We start from the raw sequence: 18772 nt of genomic DNA, 5'->3' as shown, positions 1-18772 counted from the left end.
GTTTTTTTTTTCCCTTAACAATCTTAGATTTTTAAGAAAAAGTCCTAGAGACAGTATGTTTCATTTCTTCAAATTATTTGTGAGATTAAGTTTAATATGGAATATTAATAGAAGAATCATACATCTGCTTCTCCCTTTTTTATATTGCAGGAATTTTAATGCAAGCACAAAGCCACTGATTTCAGCAATGTGGGCTTTCCCTGGTATTGACAACATATGTCTGAATACTAGTGATCCGTAAGTGATTCTTGCACCTTTTCTTTCCATTTCAGCATCCCAATTTGGGTATGAGTATGTTGGTGTGTGTGCACCTGTGTATGTTGTGTGTGTGTGTACCTTAAGGAGGGAAGTACTCTAATGGAAAGTTGTGTTGAATAGATTTTCAATTTAGTCTATTTCATGGTGATGCTATCTTACAATAATACAATGATAAACTTTAGATGCTTTATAATCTGCACAGTTCTTTTGAATGCATATATTCATTTTAATGTTCACAGCAAATCTTTGAGTTATTCATTCCATTTTAAAGATAAAGAAACTTAAACTCATAGGGACTAAGCTACTTGTCTAAAGAAATCTAGTTTGTTAAATTGTATAGCTGAAGCTCAGACTCGAGTCATCTGGCGAAATCTCATGTTTTTGAACTTCAAGGCACAGTTTACTCAACTTACCAGTGTAGCACACAGCTTATGTAACCCTGGCATGGGTACATTACTATGGTGAAGTATTGCTTTCTCCTCAGAGGTGAGGATGAAAAGAACAAAAAGAATAAGGGGACAGAAAGCCCTACCCTATCACATTAACATAACTCAATGAACTTTGGTTTTAACACTTTAATCAGTAAGTGCTCTCCCTCAATTACCCTTTACAAAATGTGAAATTGTTTGAAAATGATAGTATAATAAATATATAGTATATTAATGAAAACTCAGTAAAATCATAGGCTGGACTATATACCTGTACTTAGTACCAAGTACTTGTTTATAGCCTCACACATAAACATGAAAACACACACACACCTCATTTCAATATCACTTTTTTATTTGCAGAAGATGTGTAAAGAAAGATACTGTTAGGAAATGGAACACCAGTGGGGAACCTAACACTGATTTTAATGTCTGCACCTGCTCAGAAAATGTCCAGGTAAGATGGAATAAAGTGTCCAGAAACAGAAGAAAGAAGGAACCAATACTGGGACCTGAGAGATCATCTAGGTTACCAAAGAGTCAGGATAATTTCACTTCATGAAAGCTCAGAGCTCAGGATGTGGACCTGGCCAGCTCATAAATACTGACTTTGAACTTCAGGTCACTGTTTTAAATCAATCTCAGGATAAATTTCAAAAGTAGGCAATTCTACCTTTGTGGAAATCAACTGAAAATGAAGTTTTGGTCTCAGTTCAGTTCAAACTAGAAAACTATATATTTTGCACAACAAAATCCCACCATAACTGTCATATGTGAAAATACAGTGTGAGTGTCACAGTAGTGTCAGCTGGGAAGTTGGTAATGTGTAAGTCTAGAGCAGATTCAACATGTTTAAGCTACAGCTCCAGGCTGTACGAAAAGTCCATTTCCTGAAAGAGTTATAAAAGATTATCCAACCATCACTTACCTTGCTTTTCTAGCCTTGTTAAGTCACCAAACCTATGAGAGAACCAAATTCACAGGGGAAATTAAAGATCGTTGAAGAAAAGAAGTCACTATTAGTTTCTGAGAGTCATGATATTGTCAATTTTACTTTCCAAATGGGGAAAAATCTAGCGATAGTTTCTTCAAAGCAGCATCTGATTGTACCCTAAACTGTCTTGGTACAATATCTTGGAATGAAAATAGTTTCAGTAAATGCAACACATTTTAGTGTTTTCCTGAAAGATGGTTACTTTCAATAAGATCTAAAATCCAACAAGGGATTTCTGGAATCCTTGCATTTTTATAATTGAGTCTTAACTTAGTATTCAAAGAGTTTTCCAATCCCTCATCTAATTTTTTTTTCTTCAATTTCTTGATATATTTATTGGTACTACAGTAAAAGTCAAGTTACTTCATATTAAAATAGGAGTCTGAATAATGTTATTTAAAAAAAATCAGATTTGTTCATTTTCAGCCTCTTTTGTCATTTAATTAACATCCACAGGTTTACCAGTTTCCAGATGTTTAGCAGCAAAGAGGTCACTTTGAATAATTTTGTTCTGTACATTAGACATAAGCTATAAATAAAGCAGTTTTTTGATAGAGAAAAAAATTCATAGTACATGAACATCAAAAGACACTAAAAAGGAAACCCATAGGGTGGCCACAGTAGTCATGATACGCAAAAAAGCAAAAAAGGACTCATATTTGGACTGCATAACCAGATTGTATGTAAAGAATAGATAGATAGATAGATAGATAGATAGATAGATAGATAGATAGATAGATAGAGATACAGATAGAGATACAGATAGAGATACAGATAGAGATACAGTCCACAAAGTTTGTCTGAAATGCAAGTATGGCAGTTCAATCTCACCAGCTGCTCCTCAGAAACCCTATACAGGGTTGCTATGAGTCATAATTGATTCGATGGCACTTGATAACAACAATATGTGCGTATATATACATAAACAAAGCTCTGATGCCTACATTTTATACGTACAACTAGTAAAACACAAATATTTTATCCACTGCATTTAGTCCCTGAAAAGTTTATCTGCAGAACTTCTTTTCAGTATAAAGACAAGCATATTTTTCTTCCTTCTGAAATATCTTATTAATGTTATTCTTCATCTATATTAAACTTTGTCAGCACAGTGAGAAATTTCACATCAGTTAACCTGCGGTTTTTTGTAGCCTGTAAGCAAACACTAAGCACATGTGTACCCTCTAGATTAGTAATAGCTATTTGTTCTCATTTCTTGGCAAAATGACATCTTTTGCAAAGCTCTCAGTTCGAGGGCAGTCTTAGCACCCTTCAGTAGTTACAGTAATAGGCAAATCCTCAATCCAAAACACCTTGACTAAGACTATTTGCTTGCTATGCAACTATTTGGCTAGAAAGAACTTAATTTTTTACCTTGTTTTTCAGAAATGTCCTGAATATAACTATATCCCACCTCATAAGAGAACTTATTCTTCCCAAGTAATATACGACCTCAGTGGGCACCGCATAGAAAATTATCTCATATCAACTGCTAATGAGTTTACTCAAAAAAGGTATCTATTCTGCTTATAACATAGTTAATTGAGCATATCCTGCTTTCTAATTCTGAATCCTTCGAAACTTGAGACAAAGTAGAAAATAGATGCACAAATGTTGTTTACTTTCATTTAAACAGCTTTGATATATTAAAATTTTAGTAATGATTCTAACTTAAGATTTATTTGAGCAAATTGTAAAAACATTAATTTGGGGGTTTTCTTAGGCCTCAACATATTTTGTTATGTTTGTGAATATAATTTTCTTAAAAGAAAAGGAAAGTTACTGACTGGATTTTACTAACTAAGGCAGTTTTAAGCCATGTCTTTTGGAGACAGTCAGCCTTACATCTGATACGAGTGGTGTAGATCATAATGCCTTCATGTGCATAAGATGTGCTTGTGTATGGCCTGGCTGCAGGCTGGTACCTAAACCACTTATTTACAGTTGATGCAAAGTTGGTAGGCTGCCATTTTCTTCTTCCCTTCTTCCCTTTTCAGTATACATGAATGATCAATGTAAAATACTTAGGAACTATATAGGAACCCTGGTGGCATTGTAGGTTATACACTGGGTTGCTAACTTCAAAGTAAGCAGTTCAGAGTCACCAGCTGCTTCATGGAAGTAAGATGAGGGTCACTATGAGTCAGAACCCACTCAATAGCACCCAATCACCACCAAATAGATGCAAAAAAAGAAGAAACAATAACACCCCTACACACAGATATAACCACTGGTATTTTGGGATCCATCCTTCCAGAAACTTTCTAGCCACACATCTACATACGACTATTTTCAATAAAGCCAAGTTTACAATGCAAACTATCTAAAAACCTGCCCCCCTCCTTTGTGTGTGTGTGTGTGTGTGAACAACATACTGTGGTGTTATTTGCATGTTAAAAATATAGCTCCATATCAGTACATTTAGGATGATTCTAGTATGACTGGACCATTAGTTATTTAACCTGGCCCTAGTTATTGGATATTTACACTAATTGATAACAACCATCTTATTATTAAGGAGCCCGTGCTGTAGCTTAATGTGCTGGGCTACAAAGTCGGTTTGAACTGCAAGGTCGGTGGTTCAATCTCAGCAGCCGCTCCTCAGAAACCCTATACAGGGTCGCTGTGGGTCAGAACCGACTTGATGGTATTTAACAACAACAGTAACAACAAGTGGTGCAATTATGAAGTTCTTAGCTGCTAACCAAATGATTGGGAGTTCAAATTCACCCAACTGCTCTGCACACATAACAACAATATTCTTTTTAATACTACTTGAATTTTTTAAGTCACCTGACGGGTAGTTAAATAGACTCAAGCGCAAACATCTGTGAAGAGAAATGATCTGAATGGTCCGAGGGGACAAGTCAGGACCAGCAATGTGAGGACTTGAGATGAAGATATTTGAAAAGGATAAGAGCTGATGATATATCATTTTAGTGTTAATTACCTAAAGAAAAAGAAACTTATTTAAGCGCTAAAATTTTTAATATAGTATGTGTATCAGTTAAGATGGAAGAAATGATTCAATTATATCACTCATTTTCAGAATGATCACTCCACCTATACATTTAGAAGGACTTTTTACCTCGCATTATCTTGTATACCTTAGACTAAAACTAAAATACAAAAAAGGGAATTAGAAAAATATAAACTATTTATTCCTGTTGTTCTTGTTGTTAGGTGCCATCAAGTTGGTACTGACTCATAGTGATCCTATGCACAACAGGACGAAACACTGCCCAGTACTGGGCCAACCTCACAATTGTTGCCACTCTTGAGCCCATTGATACTGCCACTTGGCCAATCCATCTCACTGAGGGTCTTCCTCTTTTTAAATGACCCTCCACCTTACCAAACATGATATCCTTCTCCAGTGACTGGTCCCTCCTGACACTATGTCTGAAGTATGAGAGACGAGTTTTAGCCATCTTGGCCTCCAAGGAGCACTCTGCCTGTGCTTCTTCCAACACATATCTGTTTGTTCTTTTGGCAGCCCATGGCACTGTCAATATTCTCCTCCAACAACATAACTCAAAAGCAATTCTTCTGCGATCTTCCTTATTCACTGTCCAGTCTTCATATGCATATGAAGGTTATTGAAAATACCATGGCTTGGGTCAGGCACACCTTAGTCCTCAAGCTGACATCTTTGCTCTTCAACACTTTAAAAAGGTCTTGAGCAGCAGATTTGCCTAATGCAATATGTCATTTGATTTTTTGACTGCTGCTTCCATGAGTGTTGATGGTTGCTCCAAGAAGAATGAAGTCCTTGTATTTATTTTATACAATAAATGTGTTGCTAATGGGGTAAAACTGAGTTTCTTGGTAAGTACTTTAGAACTATTCATGAGAATTTCCCCCATTAAAACTAATATAAATTTTATTATCATGTAGGTATGGAGGTTGGAGTTTTGGGCTACCTTTGACTAATGACCTTCGCTTTGATATAACAGAAGTTCCTGTGAATAGAACACTTGCCAAGGTAATTTATTCTTCCAGGATGTTATATAAAGAGAATGTGAAATTGATAAGTTCACATATTTTCTTGATATAAAAACAAAGCATGAGTACAAGCAATTTGAAAAATCCCTTTGGCATTGTTCAGTAAGTTGATAGCCCAGTGTTCCGGTCCTGTGTGTACACCCCAAGGAAATGTGTACACACAGTATTAAAATACATGCACAAAAGTGTTTTTAGGATTGTTTATCATAATAGACAAAAACTCTATTCCGAATGCCCATATACAAATTATTGCATATTTTTTTTAATGGGACTTTCAGCAACAGAAATGAGTAAGCACAGTTCCATACAGTAAACAGGCTAGGTCTGAGAGACATTATTAATGAGCAAAAGATAACACCATAAAACGGTATAAAGTATGATTGCATTTATGACAAACTGCAAAGTTAAACAAAGCTTCACCATATCTTTAGGGTTAAAAGGGAGGAGGTTATGACCTGGAAATACATAAAGGGTCGACAAAGGGGTATTCTGGCTGTAGGCAATGTTTCATTTCTCAACCTGGGTGGTTGTTAAATGTTTTGTGGTCTTCTTTATAATTTTTCAAATCTATAATTGATGTCTTATATTTTTTTCTTTATGTATGTGTCATAATTTATTATGGAATAAAAACATGTGTATTCAATCTGGGTACTTAACATGGAAACTCTCTAGTTTGAAGGAGATGAATCACCCTGTTGACTCGTTTTCCTGGAGAATTTATTAGGTGTGAAACAAGTTAAAGTCACAAAAGTAGACACATGTGTTTAACCATATAACCAATGGTAGTCTTATGAATTGGAAATTGGTCTGTTACGTATTTTTCATTCGATAGTAAGGGACAGATACAGGCTAAGGGTGGTAGTGTGCCATGGAGTTTGTTTCAATTCATAACAAACTTGCATAGGATTTCTGAGGCTGCAAATCTTTACAGAAGCAGATAGCCTCATTTTTCTCCCATGGAACAGTTAGTAGTTTTGAACTGCTGACCTTGAGGTCATAACCACTACGCTAGGGAAGTTAATATTCATTGAATGGCTATTATATGCCAAGCAGTAGGATTGCCTTATACATGAACTATCTATTTCATCATCACATCTCTATAAGATAGATATCGAGTCTATTTTAGCTGATTTTTACACAGTCATGTAGAAAGTAAATAGTGACAGTGATTTGAATACCTTCTTTTTATTTTGTCTCCTCCCCACCCCCCCACATATAGGATAAATATTCTTTATAAACAAGGGTGTTTCAAATATAACATAATTTCTCTCTAAATGAGATTTGTAATTTAGAAAGATCAAGTAGGCTTCATGACATGAGACAGACTATTATTTTAAATTCCTCTGCTTTCGACATAGTAGATAAAGTAATTCACTTATTTGACGTGAATAACTAGGAATAGAAAGTCAGTGGAAGAATTTCTAGGTGGTTAATCTAGTCCTGCAGTCCTGGTGTGGCACTATAGAATAAGCACTGGACTGCTAACCACAAGGTGGGCAGTTCAAACCACCATTTACTTCTTGGAAACCCTATGCAGGGTCACTGTGAGTCAGAACTGACTTGATGACACTTAACAACAACAACAAATCGAGTCCTTGAATCCTGGGGTGGCACTGTAGAATAAGCAAAGGACTACTAACTGTAAATTAGTAGTTCATACCCACCAACTACTCCTTGAAACCCTTATACAGGGTCACTATGAGTCTGAATTGATTCAACGGAACTTAACAACAACATTTTAGGTTCTAGGACACCATGTTTCCATATGTAGTTTATTTCCTATGATAAACACTTGACTTTGAATCGAAAAGTCTGCAGTTCAATCCACAGGAGAAAGATGAAGCTTTCTATTCCCGGGAAGGTTTAACACGCCTCAGAAACACTATACGGGGTACTCTCTGAGTACCAGGAGACCTTAGCTCTAGTCTGAGAATCACCATAAACCAAACATAGATAGCAATGGAGACAAGGATTTCTGTACCTTTTCAGGCATTGCCAATGAAGGAGATCCAAAAAAACAACTTAATGCTGGCACACAGAGCAACTATCTTTCCAATCTTTATCAGTTTCCAAGTTGGAATTGAATATTTAGTCACTGAAAACCTTATGAATAGCAAAGAAACACTGTCAGATATAGTGCCAAAAATGAGCTCCTCAGGTTGGAAGGCACTCAAAATGAGACTGGGGAAGAGCTGCCGCCTCAAAGTAGAGTTGATAGAGATGAAGCGAATGGAATAAAGCCCATGGGAGTAAAGCCCACAGGACCTTCATTGGCTGATGGGGCACAACTCAAAATGAAGAGAAACAACTGTAAACATCCATTAATAATAGGACCATGGAATATACAAAGTATGATTCTAGGAAAACTGGAAATTGTAAAAAATGAAATGGAATGCATAAACATCAATATCTTAGGCATTAGTGAGCTGAAATGGACTGGTCTTGGCCATTTTGAATCTGACAACCATATAGTTTACTATGCCGGGAATGACAAATTGAAGAGGAATGGTGTTGCATTCATCGTCAAAAAGAACATATCCAGATCAGTAATGAGGTACATCGCTTTCTGTGATAGGATAATATCCATGCACCTACAGGGAACAACAACAACAGAAAAGACTAGTTAATACTACTATTTTTCAAATTTACACACCAACCACTAAAGCCAGTGAGGATGAAATAGAAGAATTCTACCAACTTCTTCAATCTGAAATTGATAAACATGAAATCAAGATGTATTGATAATCATTGGCAATTGGAATGCAAAGGTTGGGAACAAAGAGGAAGGATCAGTAGTTTGAAAATTAGGCCTTGGTGATAGAAATGATGATGGAGATTGCATGATGTTGTTGTTGTTGTTGTTACGTACCATGGAGTTGGTGCCACCTCATAGTGACCCTGCCCAGGGTTTCTGAGGCTGTAATCTTTATAGGAACAGAGAGCCTCATCTTTCTCCCATGAAACGGCTGGTAGTTTCGAACTGCCGACCTTAAGGTTAGCAGCCCAATTGGTAACCTCTATGCTACCAGAGCTCCTTGAGATCACATGATAGAATTCTGCAAAACCAATGATTTCTTTCTTTCAAATACCTTCTTTAAGACAGCATAATAGACAATTATACACATGGACCTCATGAGATGGAATACACAGAACTCAAATTGACTACATCTGTGGAAAGAGACTATGGAAAAGCTCCATATCATCAGTCAAAGCAACGCCAGGGGCAGATTGTGGAACAGACCACCAATTGCTCATATGCTAATTCAGACTGAAGCTGAAGAAAATTAAAACAAGTCCATAAGAGCCAAAATATAACCTTGAATATATCCCACCTGAATTTAGAGATCATCTCAAGAACAGATTTGATACATTAAACACTAAAGACTGAACACCAGAAGAGTTGTGGGATGACATCAAGAACATCATATAGAAAGAAAGAAAAGAATCATTGAAAAGGTAAGAAAGAAAGAAAAGATCAAAGACTGATCCAACATACAGATGCTAAAGCAAATTGAAGAAATGAGGAGGTACAAGAGCTGAGCAGAAAATTTCAAAGATCAGCTCAAGAAGACAAAGTCAAATATTACAATGATATGTGCAAAGATCTGGAGTCAGAAAACCAAAAAAGAGGAACACACTCAGCATTTCTCAATTTGGGGCAACTGAAGAAAAAATTCAAGCCTTGAATTTCATTACTGAAGGATTCTCTGGGCGAATTATTGAATGATGCAGAAAGCATCAAGAGAAGATGGAAGGAATACATGGAGTCACTGTACCAAAAGGAAATTGTTGATGTTCAACCATTTCAAGAGGTAGCATATGATCAAGAGCCAATAATACTTAAGGAAGAAGTCCAAGGTGCATTGAAGGATTTGGCAAAGAACAAGGCACCAGGAATTGATGGGATAAAAATTGAAATCTTTCAAGAAAGTGAGGTGGCACAGGAGGCACTCACTCATCTCTGCTAAGAAATTTGGAAAACAACTATCTGGCCAACCGATTGGAAGAGATCCGTATTTGTGCCCATTCCAAAGAGAGGTGACCCAATGGAATGCGCAAATCATTGGACAATCTCTTTGATAGCTCATGCAAGTAAAGTTTTGCTAAAGGTAATACAGAAACGGCTGCAAGCATACATTGACAGAGAACTTCCAGAGGTTCAAGCTGGATTCAGAAGAGGCCATGGAATGAGGGATATCATTGCTGATGTCTGATGGATCTTGGCTGAAATCAGAGAATATCAGAAAGATGTTTACCTGTACTTTATTGACTATGCAAAGGCTTTTGATTGTGTGGATCATGAAAAGCTACGGAAAACTTTGTGACGTATGAGTCTTCTGGAACACTTAATTGTGCTCATGAGGAAACTGTACATGGACCAAGAGGCAGTTGTTCGAACAGAACATGGGAACCCTGAATGGTTTAAAGTTAAGAAAGGTGTGTGACAAGGTTGTATTCCACCTGTATGCTGAGCAAATAACCCAAGAAGCTGGGTTATATGAAGAAAAACGTGACATCAGGATTGGAGGAAGACTCATTAATAACCTGTAATATGCAGATGATACAACCTTGCTTGCTGAAAGTGAAGAGGACTTAAAATATTTACTGATGAAGATCAAAGACCACAGCCTTTGGTATGGATTGCATCTCAATGTCAAGAAAACAAAAATCCTCACCACTGGACCAATAAACAACATTCTTATCAATGGAGAAAAGATTGAAGTTGTCAAGGACTTCATTCTTCTGGGATCAACTATCAACACTCACGGAAGCAGCAGTCAAGAAATCAAACGATGTATTGCATTAGGCAAATCTGTGCACAAGACCTTTATAAAGTGTTGAAGAGCAAAGATGTCAGCTTGAGGACTAAGGTGCAGCTGACCCAAGCCATGGTATTTTCAGTAACCTCATGTGCATGTGAAAGCTGGACAGTGAATAAGGAGGGCCGTAGAAGAATTGATGCTTTTGAGTTATGATGTTGGAGGCGGATATTGAAACTACCATGGGCTGTCCAAAGAACCAACAGTTCTGTGTTGTAAGAAGTGCACCAGAATGCTCCTTGGAGGCCAGGATGGCCAAATTTTGTATCTCATACTTGGGGCATATTGTCAAGAGGGACCAGTTACTAGAGAAGGATGTCATGTTTGGTAAGGTGGAGGGTCAGAGAAAAAGAGGAAGACCCCCTGCAAGATGGATTGGCAAAGTGGCAGCACGATGGGCTCAAATGTGGCAACAACAGCGAGGTTGGCCTAGGATCAGGCAATGTTTTGTTCTGTTGTGTATAGGGTTGCTATGAGTTGGTACGGATTTGAATGGCACCTAACAACAACCTTGTAAATGTAAATTCGGTAGGCTGTCAGATGTAAAGGTGGCCTGATGTGATTGAATGTTATTGAACCCAGTATTGACCTTGAATTCTCTTGGAATTTGACAGGTATGGTATGATCCAGAAGGCTACCACTCCCTTCCAGCTTACCTGAACAGCCTAAACAATTTTCTTCTGAGAGCTAACATGTCAAAATATGACGCTGCTAGACACGGTAAAGTTATTTACACAGAAGCTTCTTGTATTGCAACTTGTCTACTCTCCATAAAGAAATACACACTAGATAACTTCCCTCCCAATAACATTTATGTTATAGTCTTTAGTAGACCTGCCAGATGGAACATTCTGGATGATGTCCTTAACTTCAGGTTCATTTAGTGTCCTCATTTATCAAGTGAGGGCAATAATGCTGACTTTTTGTGCTCATGTTGTCTCTCACACCAACTAATTATATCTCACAGGAAAACATTTGGCATCTATTCATTTATATGCAAGCTAAACTTTAAAACAAAATAATGTTAATAACTGTTCCCTAAACCATTAAGACAAAAATTTAAACTAAGAAATTCTACGTGACCAAAAGCATTACCATGCATAATTACCAAATGGCCCATGTTTATATGAATGATTGCTAATCATTTTAGCACCCTGATGAGTATTACTCTTCCCTACTATTATTTCTCTGAGATTCAGAAGTGAGATTTGAATCCATATCTGTCTAACTCTCCTGTCTATTCCTTTTTAAATATTCCATAATGCTTCACTGGACTTAACCAGGTTAGATTGTTTTTCCTAAGAGACTTAGATTATTTTTCCTAAGAGAGAGACTTCCATATAGTTTACAAAACAGAATTTGGAATTTCAAAGAGACTGATTCATTTTTTCTAATTCAGTTACTGTTCATCAGACCATTTCATTCTGAGCCTCACTTTAGTTATTTTCCCATAATGATCCTTAAAATAGTATTAATAATCAAATGGAGTAAAAAACTAAGAGCAGCACCATTTTGGGCACATTGAATGTCCAACCTGGTGAACAGGACTCATGTCAGGGAAGACATAATGCTCATGGATGGTTCAGAAATATTACTATCTGCTTTTCCTTCATCTCCTTCCTGTTGGGCATTACAGTGTGTGCCAGGAGTAACGGTGATTGTAGACATTTGCCTTAGAGACAAGTCCTCATTCTAGCAACAGAATCTTTAAGAGTTTTCTTTTCAGAGGAAACAGTATTTTTCCCAACTACTTTGGCATTTTCTTAGCAGGAGGAACCTTGAAGCAAAAGAACAAGATTGATAGTTCTGAGATCTAGCGTATCAATAAAGGGCATATCAAAAGTGGTCAATTCAGTGGTGACCAGAGCCAGGTGGGTCTAGTGTGACTTAGTTTGAATTACTATTGGACACCTGACTTTCAGTAGAATGTACTATTTGGAGACTGTTACTGTGAAATAAGGAACTACAGAAATGCTAGGGGAGGGGTACTGAGAACAAGAGACGGATGCTGCTTTTGAGGGGATCAGCTTTTAGAACTCTGGTTTCAGGGTTCCTCTATTCCCAGTGTTCTTTATTGATACTAAGCACATCAGAATCACACAAGATTTCAACAGGTTTGTGGTGGGTCCTACCACTCTAGTCTTAAATTGCAGAGTACGAAGATTTAAGAATTCTAGACATAATTTATACATTGACCCTAAAAGAAAATGTATTTTTTAATTTAAAAATTAGGTTTAACTTGACCTGTATAGTGATGATTATTGGTATAACTTTATCCTTTACTCATTTTTCTTATTCTGACTTTTGATAGCCTTAGCTTCCTACCATTTCTGGAAGCAGTTCAAGTTTTTTTCAAAGAAGAAACCCATGTTACCCTAAACTACTTTAATTGTTTCATAATGCATGTATGGGGTCTACCACGGTAATATTACTTGTGTTTAAAAATTAATGCAATTTCATTACAGTAAAAAAAAAAAAAAAATCTAACTATTTTCCTGCCACCTCCCCATAAACACTACTACTTTTAAGGCATTTTTATTAGTGTCTATATGAATTAGGATTTTACTTTAGCTATAAAATTAATTTTCTTTGAATTTTAGCATAAAAATCTTTTAATTAGCTTTCCTTTGCTCTGTCAATATCTGTTACATTCATGTGGTTCCCTCTAGTGGTTAATTTAACATGAAAAGATTGTTTTTCTTCCCAACAAACATAGATTGGCTTATTTTTGCTAACAAATGTTACACATTTAGGCTTTTTATATTGAAATATATATATTTTTTAAAACCTTGACAAGTTTCCTCCTCCACCATAGTGTTTATTCTTACTTTTTGTTGCAAAGTAGCAACTGTCTCTTCAGTAGGATGCACCTTTGAAATCTTACATTTTCAACTACAGGCAACAGCAAATGCCTCATTTTAAATATATATTGTATGTAGAAGAAATTTAAGATGAAGATTTGATACAATTTAATAAAGATTATTTGACCACTCTACCTGTTCTGGTACAGCACTGTAGGATTAGCTGCTTGTTAACTATAAGCTTGGCAGTTCAAACCCACCAGCCGCTCCTTGGGAACCCTTTACAGGGTCTCTATGAGTCGTAACTGAATCGACAGCACTTAACAACAACCAACAACAACAACTTGAGACATTATGCTGGCTGCTGCAGAAACCGCAGAGAAGATTATGATATAGATTCCTAACTTTGATATTTTTACTTGATCTTTCAGCTAAAGATACGCATGAAAAGAACTAGGTAATTATCCTGGTCCAGCAGCATTTTACATACATGAGGAAAATGTATTTGCAAAGATTCCTCTGGTGAAATAGAGTATTTCTTGATTCTGAAATACAAAGGGGAAATAAAAGAAATGTTTTTTCCCACTTTATTATAATTCAGCAAGAGGGTTTAAGTAGGGCCCCAAGGAAAATTGAATCTCAGTGAAACAAGAGCCTACTAATCCACATAAAAGATAAAATCACATCCCCCAATGATGTTATTAAAATTATAGCTCAAATTGGCTACAGTGATTGTTGCGAGTTTATTTTGTTTGTTTGTTTTTTAACATGTAACAGTTATGGAATTCAACCTCAAAATATGTCAAATTCTACTTTAATGTTGTTGTTGTTTGTCATTGATTCAGTTCTGACTCATGGCAACCCTACATAGGTTTTCTGAAGAGTGGCTGGTGGGTTTGAACTGCTGACCTTGTGGTTAGTAGTCAAGTGCTTATCCTACAGCACCATACTAGAACCCCATTCTACTTAATGTTGTTGTTGTTAAGTGCCACTGAGTCCGTTCCAACTCATAGCAAACCTGTGTAGAGTTTCCAAGGAGTGGCTAGTGAGTGTGAACTGCTGACCTTGCAGTTAGCAGTCTAGTGGAAAATGTATTTATGAAGACTTGCTCTTTCTGATGAATGGAATGCCTGTTAATGAAAGAAGTGTCTCTTGTTTCAGGCATCATCATGTATAGTCATCCTTATCCAGGGGTGCAAGACCAAGAACAAGCCACGTAAGCAAGAAGTTTCTCCTTGGTGTAGCTGAGGTTCTGTATCAAGCACGCTAATTGGAAATTACAGTTGTATCTGAATGAATGTCAGTCCAGAAACGCTGGTAACATATGTCACTGATTGGGTGGGATAAAAGAAAGGCTGCGAAAGGAAGTGGAGTGGAGTTGCCAAGTCGAGCTTGTTGACTGCAGATTCAGAGTCTGCCACTTTTATAAGTCAAGTGCATAAGTGCTTCGTCATTACAACTTCCCTGCATAGCATTTAAGTGCTCTTTCTATGCTCAAGAACTCTATATGCCTTGCGTACTCCCAGTAACCCTTGGAGACCAAGGTTTCTCTATCAGATGTTGTTGTGAAGTGCTGTCAAGTCTGTTCCGACCCATAGCGACCCTGCATAGGGTCCCCGGAGAGCAGCTGGTGACCTTGAGCCGCCGACCTTGCAGTTCAAACAGCTTTGTGGTCTGGTGCATTAACCCACAGCACCACACCAGGACTCCTCTCTATCTGATATCCCCATCAAATCAGAGGCAGTAGAGCTAACATCCATTCCAGGGTCACAGCAGAGTCATGCAGAAGATATTCCCTGACTGCCTTGCAGGAAGCTTTATCTGTGTCACAGCCAAATCTTGTGCTGTTTTTGTTGATGGCTTTAGTCATGAATCTTTCTGAAAGGAAAAGAGTCCCACAAATGTATGTGTTTTTCTCTCCCGATTGCTCCCTCTAGAATCAGCAGCTTAATCGATATTTTAGTGGCTCTCTCCATTCTCATGGGCTACTCTGTCACCACCGCCAGCTTTGTCACCTACGTCGTAAGGGAACATCAGACCAAATCCAAACAGTTGCAGCACATTTCAGGCATCGGTGTGACATGCTACTGGGTAACAAACTTCATCTATGACATGGTGAGTAGCTGATGTCATCACAGGAACGCCAGTCTGATTTTGAGATTCACTTACTCTGGTTTGTTCAAGTTATCACCCAAATGCAAGAAGTTTAAAAAGGAACTTAAAAAAATCTTATATTCATCCCTGTTCTCTTCTCTGTGGTCTAAGAACCACCTTTGTCAGATTCATCAGGGCACTTGCTGTAAATGCAGATCTTAAGACCCCACTCAAAACCTGTTAAATCCAGGCCTTGGGCACAGAGCCTAGAGAATATATCTTTTTAAACAAGATACTCCAGGTGAGTTTTAAACACACTGAAGCTTGAGAGCCACTATACTCTGAAGAGATAGAAGCTTAGCGATATGGTAGATTAGTTTTGCCCAATGGTGCCAAAGGATCACGTTTACAAAAATTGAATCAGCTACTTAAAAAATTTCTAAGTAACAGCCACTGTTGAATGACACATTAGAGAAGATTAGTAGGAAAAAGAAGGGTGTATTTCATTGATGACTTTCCCATTTGCATAAAATGATCCCAAAGTTCAGATGGGTTTTCTTGACTCCAAATGGGCCAGTGTTGGCCAACAGCCCAGGATGGGTGTGCATTTGCCTGGTGATTATGGTGAAATTGTCTGGATTGCTGTAAAGATCATTGGCTTGAAGAGTTGGAGAGTAATTAACTGCATATCCATTTTGTTAATGGATCCAGTGAGCTCTGAAATGTGTTTGCTGTAGAAGTCAAATCTAAAAGAATGGTAATGACTGCTCTGAACTCACTGGGAACTTTATTGTGAACTAACTAATAAAAAAGCTTAAAGCACACATTTCTGTGAAAGTCTACTTACTATATACAGATTCCGATGTTATATATCTGGGACTCATTTTAATTTAGGAAGTTTTCTCTCCCAAATTAATTTACCATCTCCTTCATATGAGCATCTTACTAAAAATTCTTCAGTATTTAAATGAGGGGGCTTCAAAAAGTGCTTGAAAAAATTCCATATCTTTAACTCCATTTTTTCCATACTCTTTTTGAAGCCCCCCTTGTATTTCTACTTGCCGATGAAATGCTGAGTTCTTTGTTTATGTTCCTGTGATTCCAAGTATGTCTGGGACCTGCTGTCCCGCTGGTTTGTCACAGAGTGGCTCACACTGATAACCAAGCCTTAGAAATCAACCATCAGAGAGTGTTCCAGCATTCAAAATGAAATCAATACATTGAGGGCTGAATCTAATACCAAGCTACCTGGCTGTCTTATCTTCCTTACTGAATCTCTATCATCAGATAATCCCAAGTCTCAAAGCCTGGAGGCAGGAACACCAAGGACTCCTTGTATATCTATATAAATGGGAACTGGCTTGACCTCATATTGAAGGAGACAAATTCTAAAGTGAACTCAATGTAAAATAAGCTGAATATTACAAACAAAAGGAGCAGAGATAAAAATTCATTTCTTCAAATATTTCGAGCCCGAATTGTTGCAGTTTTGAACTAGATGTGCTATTGATTTCCAAAAAACAACAGCTTGCCATATCTTAAGCATTGTTTTACATATTCCCATAGGTCTTCTATTTGGTGCCTGTAGCTTTTTCCATTGGTGTCATTGCAATTTTCCAGTTACCTGCCTTCTACAGTGAAAATAATCTAGGCGCTGTCTCTCTCCTACTTCTGCTGTTTGGGTAAGCTGCTGATTAAGCAATGAAAAAGGAATTAACAAAATTAAATGCTCTGAGCCACAAATAGGACCTCAATCTCATTAGCTAATTTACAATTGTCTTGGGGTTTTATTTGACATGAGCGATAACTAATGATACATTACACTTGTTAGTCCATGGTTTGTAAAGTGTCATCCTTCTGAAAAGTAATGCTGTTATTATTAATAAGCCTAATACCTAACACTAATGAGCATTTCTTGGGTGCCAGGTGTCATGCTTAGAAATTTACATATGTAATTTAATTGACATTAAAAAGGAGGTTTTTAAATAACCACAAAAGTGTGTATATACACACTTGTGAATGTGTGTATTGACAAATTATATGAATATTGTTGTTACGTGCCATAAAGTTGGTTCCAACTCATAGCGACCCTGTGTAAGGTTTCCGAGGAATGGCTGGTAGATTTGAACCACCGACCTTGTGCTTCAAACTGACGTTTCAGTTCAGTGTTGATCCTACAGCACCACAATAGGACTATTTGTAGCATTATAACATGTAATATGAGTATTTGTTTTTAATTTGTACATTTCAGATTTCTGAAAATACGCATGTAATATTGTTGCTTCTGTATTTATAATAATAAAGGCTGATATGAACACTGCTTAGTGTAGCAATTCATTCTGCCCCAAATTCGGGGGTGGTATCCATTTCGTTGGAGTCCTGGTGTAGGGTTGTGGGATAAAACACTGGATCATAAGGTGGGTTTAAACTACAAGCTTGGTGGTTCAGACTCCCCAGCCACTTCTTGGAAACCTTATACAGATTTGCTATGGGTCAGAACCACCACTCATCTGTCAGTTTGTTGTACTGTGGTGGTTTGTGAGTTTCTGTGATTCTGAAAGCTATGCCACCGGTATTTCATATACCAGCAGGGTCACCATGGTGGAGAGATTTCAGATGAGCTTCCAGACGAAGACAGACTAGGAAGAAAGAGTGATGAACTACTTATGAATATTTAGTCACTGAAAGCCTTATGAATAGCAAAGTGTTGGAAAATGAGCCCCTCAGGTTGGAAGGCACTCAAAATGTGACTGGGGAAGAGCTGCCTCCTCAAAGTAGAGTTGACCGTGATGACACAAATGGAGTAAAGCCCACGGGACCTTCATTTGCTGATGGGGCACAACTCAAAATGAAGAGAAACAGCTGTAAACATCCATTGAAAATCAGAACATGGAATGTACGAAGTATGAATCTGGAAAATTGGAAGATGTCAAAAATGAAGTGGAACGCATAGATATCGATATCTTAGGCATTAGTGAACTGAGATGGACTGGTATTGCCCATTTGGAATCTGGTGACCACATGGTTTACTATGCCAGGAATGACAAATTGAAGAGGAATGGTGCTGCATTCATTGTCACAAAGAACATATCCAGATCAGTCATAAGGTACAACACTGTCTCTGATAAGATAATATCCATGCACCTAAGGAACTTTGGTAGCGTAGGGGTTACGAATCGGGCTCCCAACCTCAAGGTCAGCAGTTTGAAACTACCAACTGTTCCATGGAAGAAAAATAAGGTTTTCTGCTCCTGTAAAGATTTACAGCCACGGAAACCTTGTGCAGGGTCACTATGAGTCAGAACCGACTCCACGGTACTTACCCACAACAATAACAACAGGGAAGTCCAGCTAATACCACTATTATTCAAA

The 18772-nt window shown here is 37.4% G+C and overlaps 1 protein-coding gene across 1 annotated transcript in view; it reads left to right on the top strand.

Moving 5' to 3' along the window:
• ABCA12 (ATP-binding cassette, sub-family A (ABC1), member 12) overlaps window positions 1-18772 on the top strand; it is a 221686-nt gene that overhangs the window by 178885 nt on the left and 24029 nt on the right. The window contains exons 35-42 of the mRNA XM_006867786.1: window positions 151-237; window positions 1050-1143; window positions 3067-3194; window positions 5578-5665; window positions 11120-11225; window positions 14468-14522; window positions 15244-15421; window positions 16967-17082. Coding sequence (XP_006867848.1) covers window positions 151-237; window positions 1050-1143; window positions 3067-3194; window positions 5578-5665; window positions 11120-11225; window positions 14468-14522; window positions 15244-15421; window positions 16967-17082 — 852 coding nt within the window. The remainder of the gene's footprint in view (window positions 1-150; window positions 238-1049; window positions 1144-3066; window positions 3195-5577; window positions 5666-11119; window positions 11226-14467; window positions 14523-15243; window positions 15422-16966; window positions 17083-18772) is intronic.

Source organism: Chrysochloris asiatica, unplaced genomic scaffold (genome assembly GCF_000296735.1).
Source record: "Chrysochloris asiatica unplaced genomic scaffold, ChrAsi1.0 scaffold00110, whole genome shotgun sequence".
Classification (NCBI taxonomy): Eukaryota; Metazoa; Chordata; class Mammalia; order Afrosoricida; family Chrysochloridae; genus Chrysochloris; species Chrysochloris asiatica.
The sequence above is the reverse complement of the archived record's forward strand: the minus strand, read 5'-3'. Positions and strand labels throughout refer to the sequence as shown.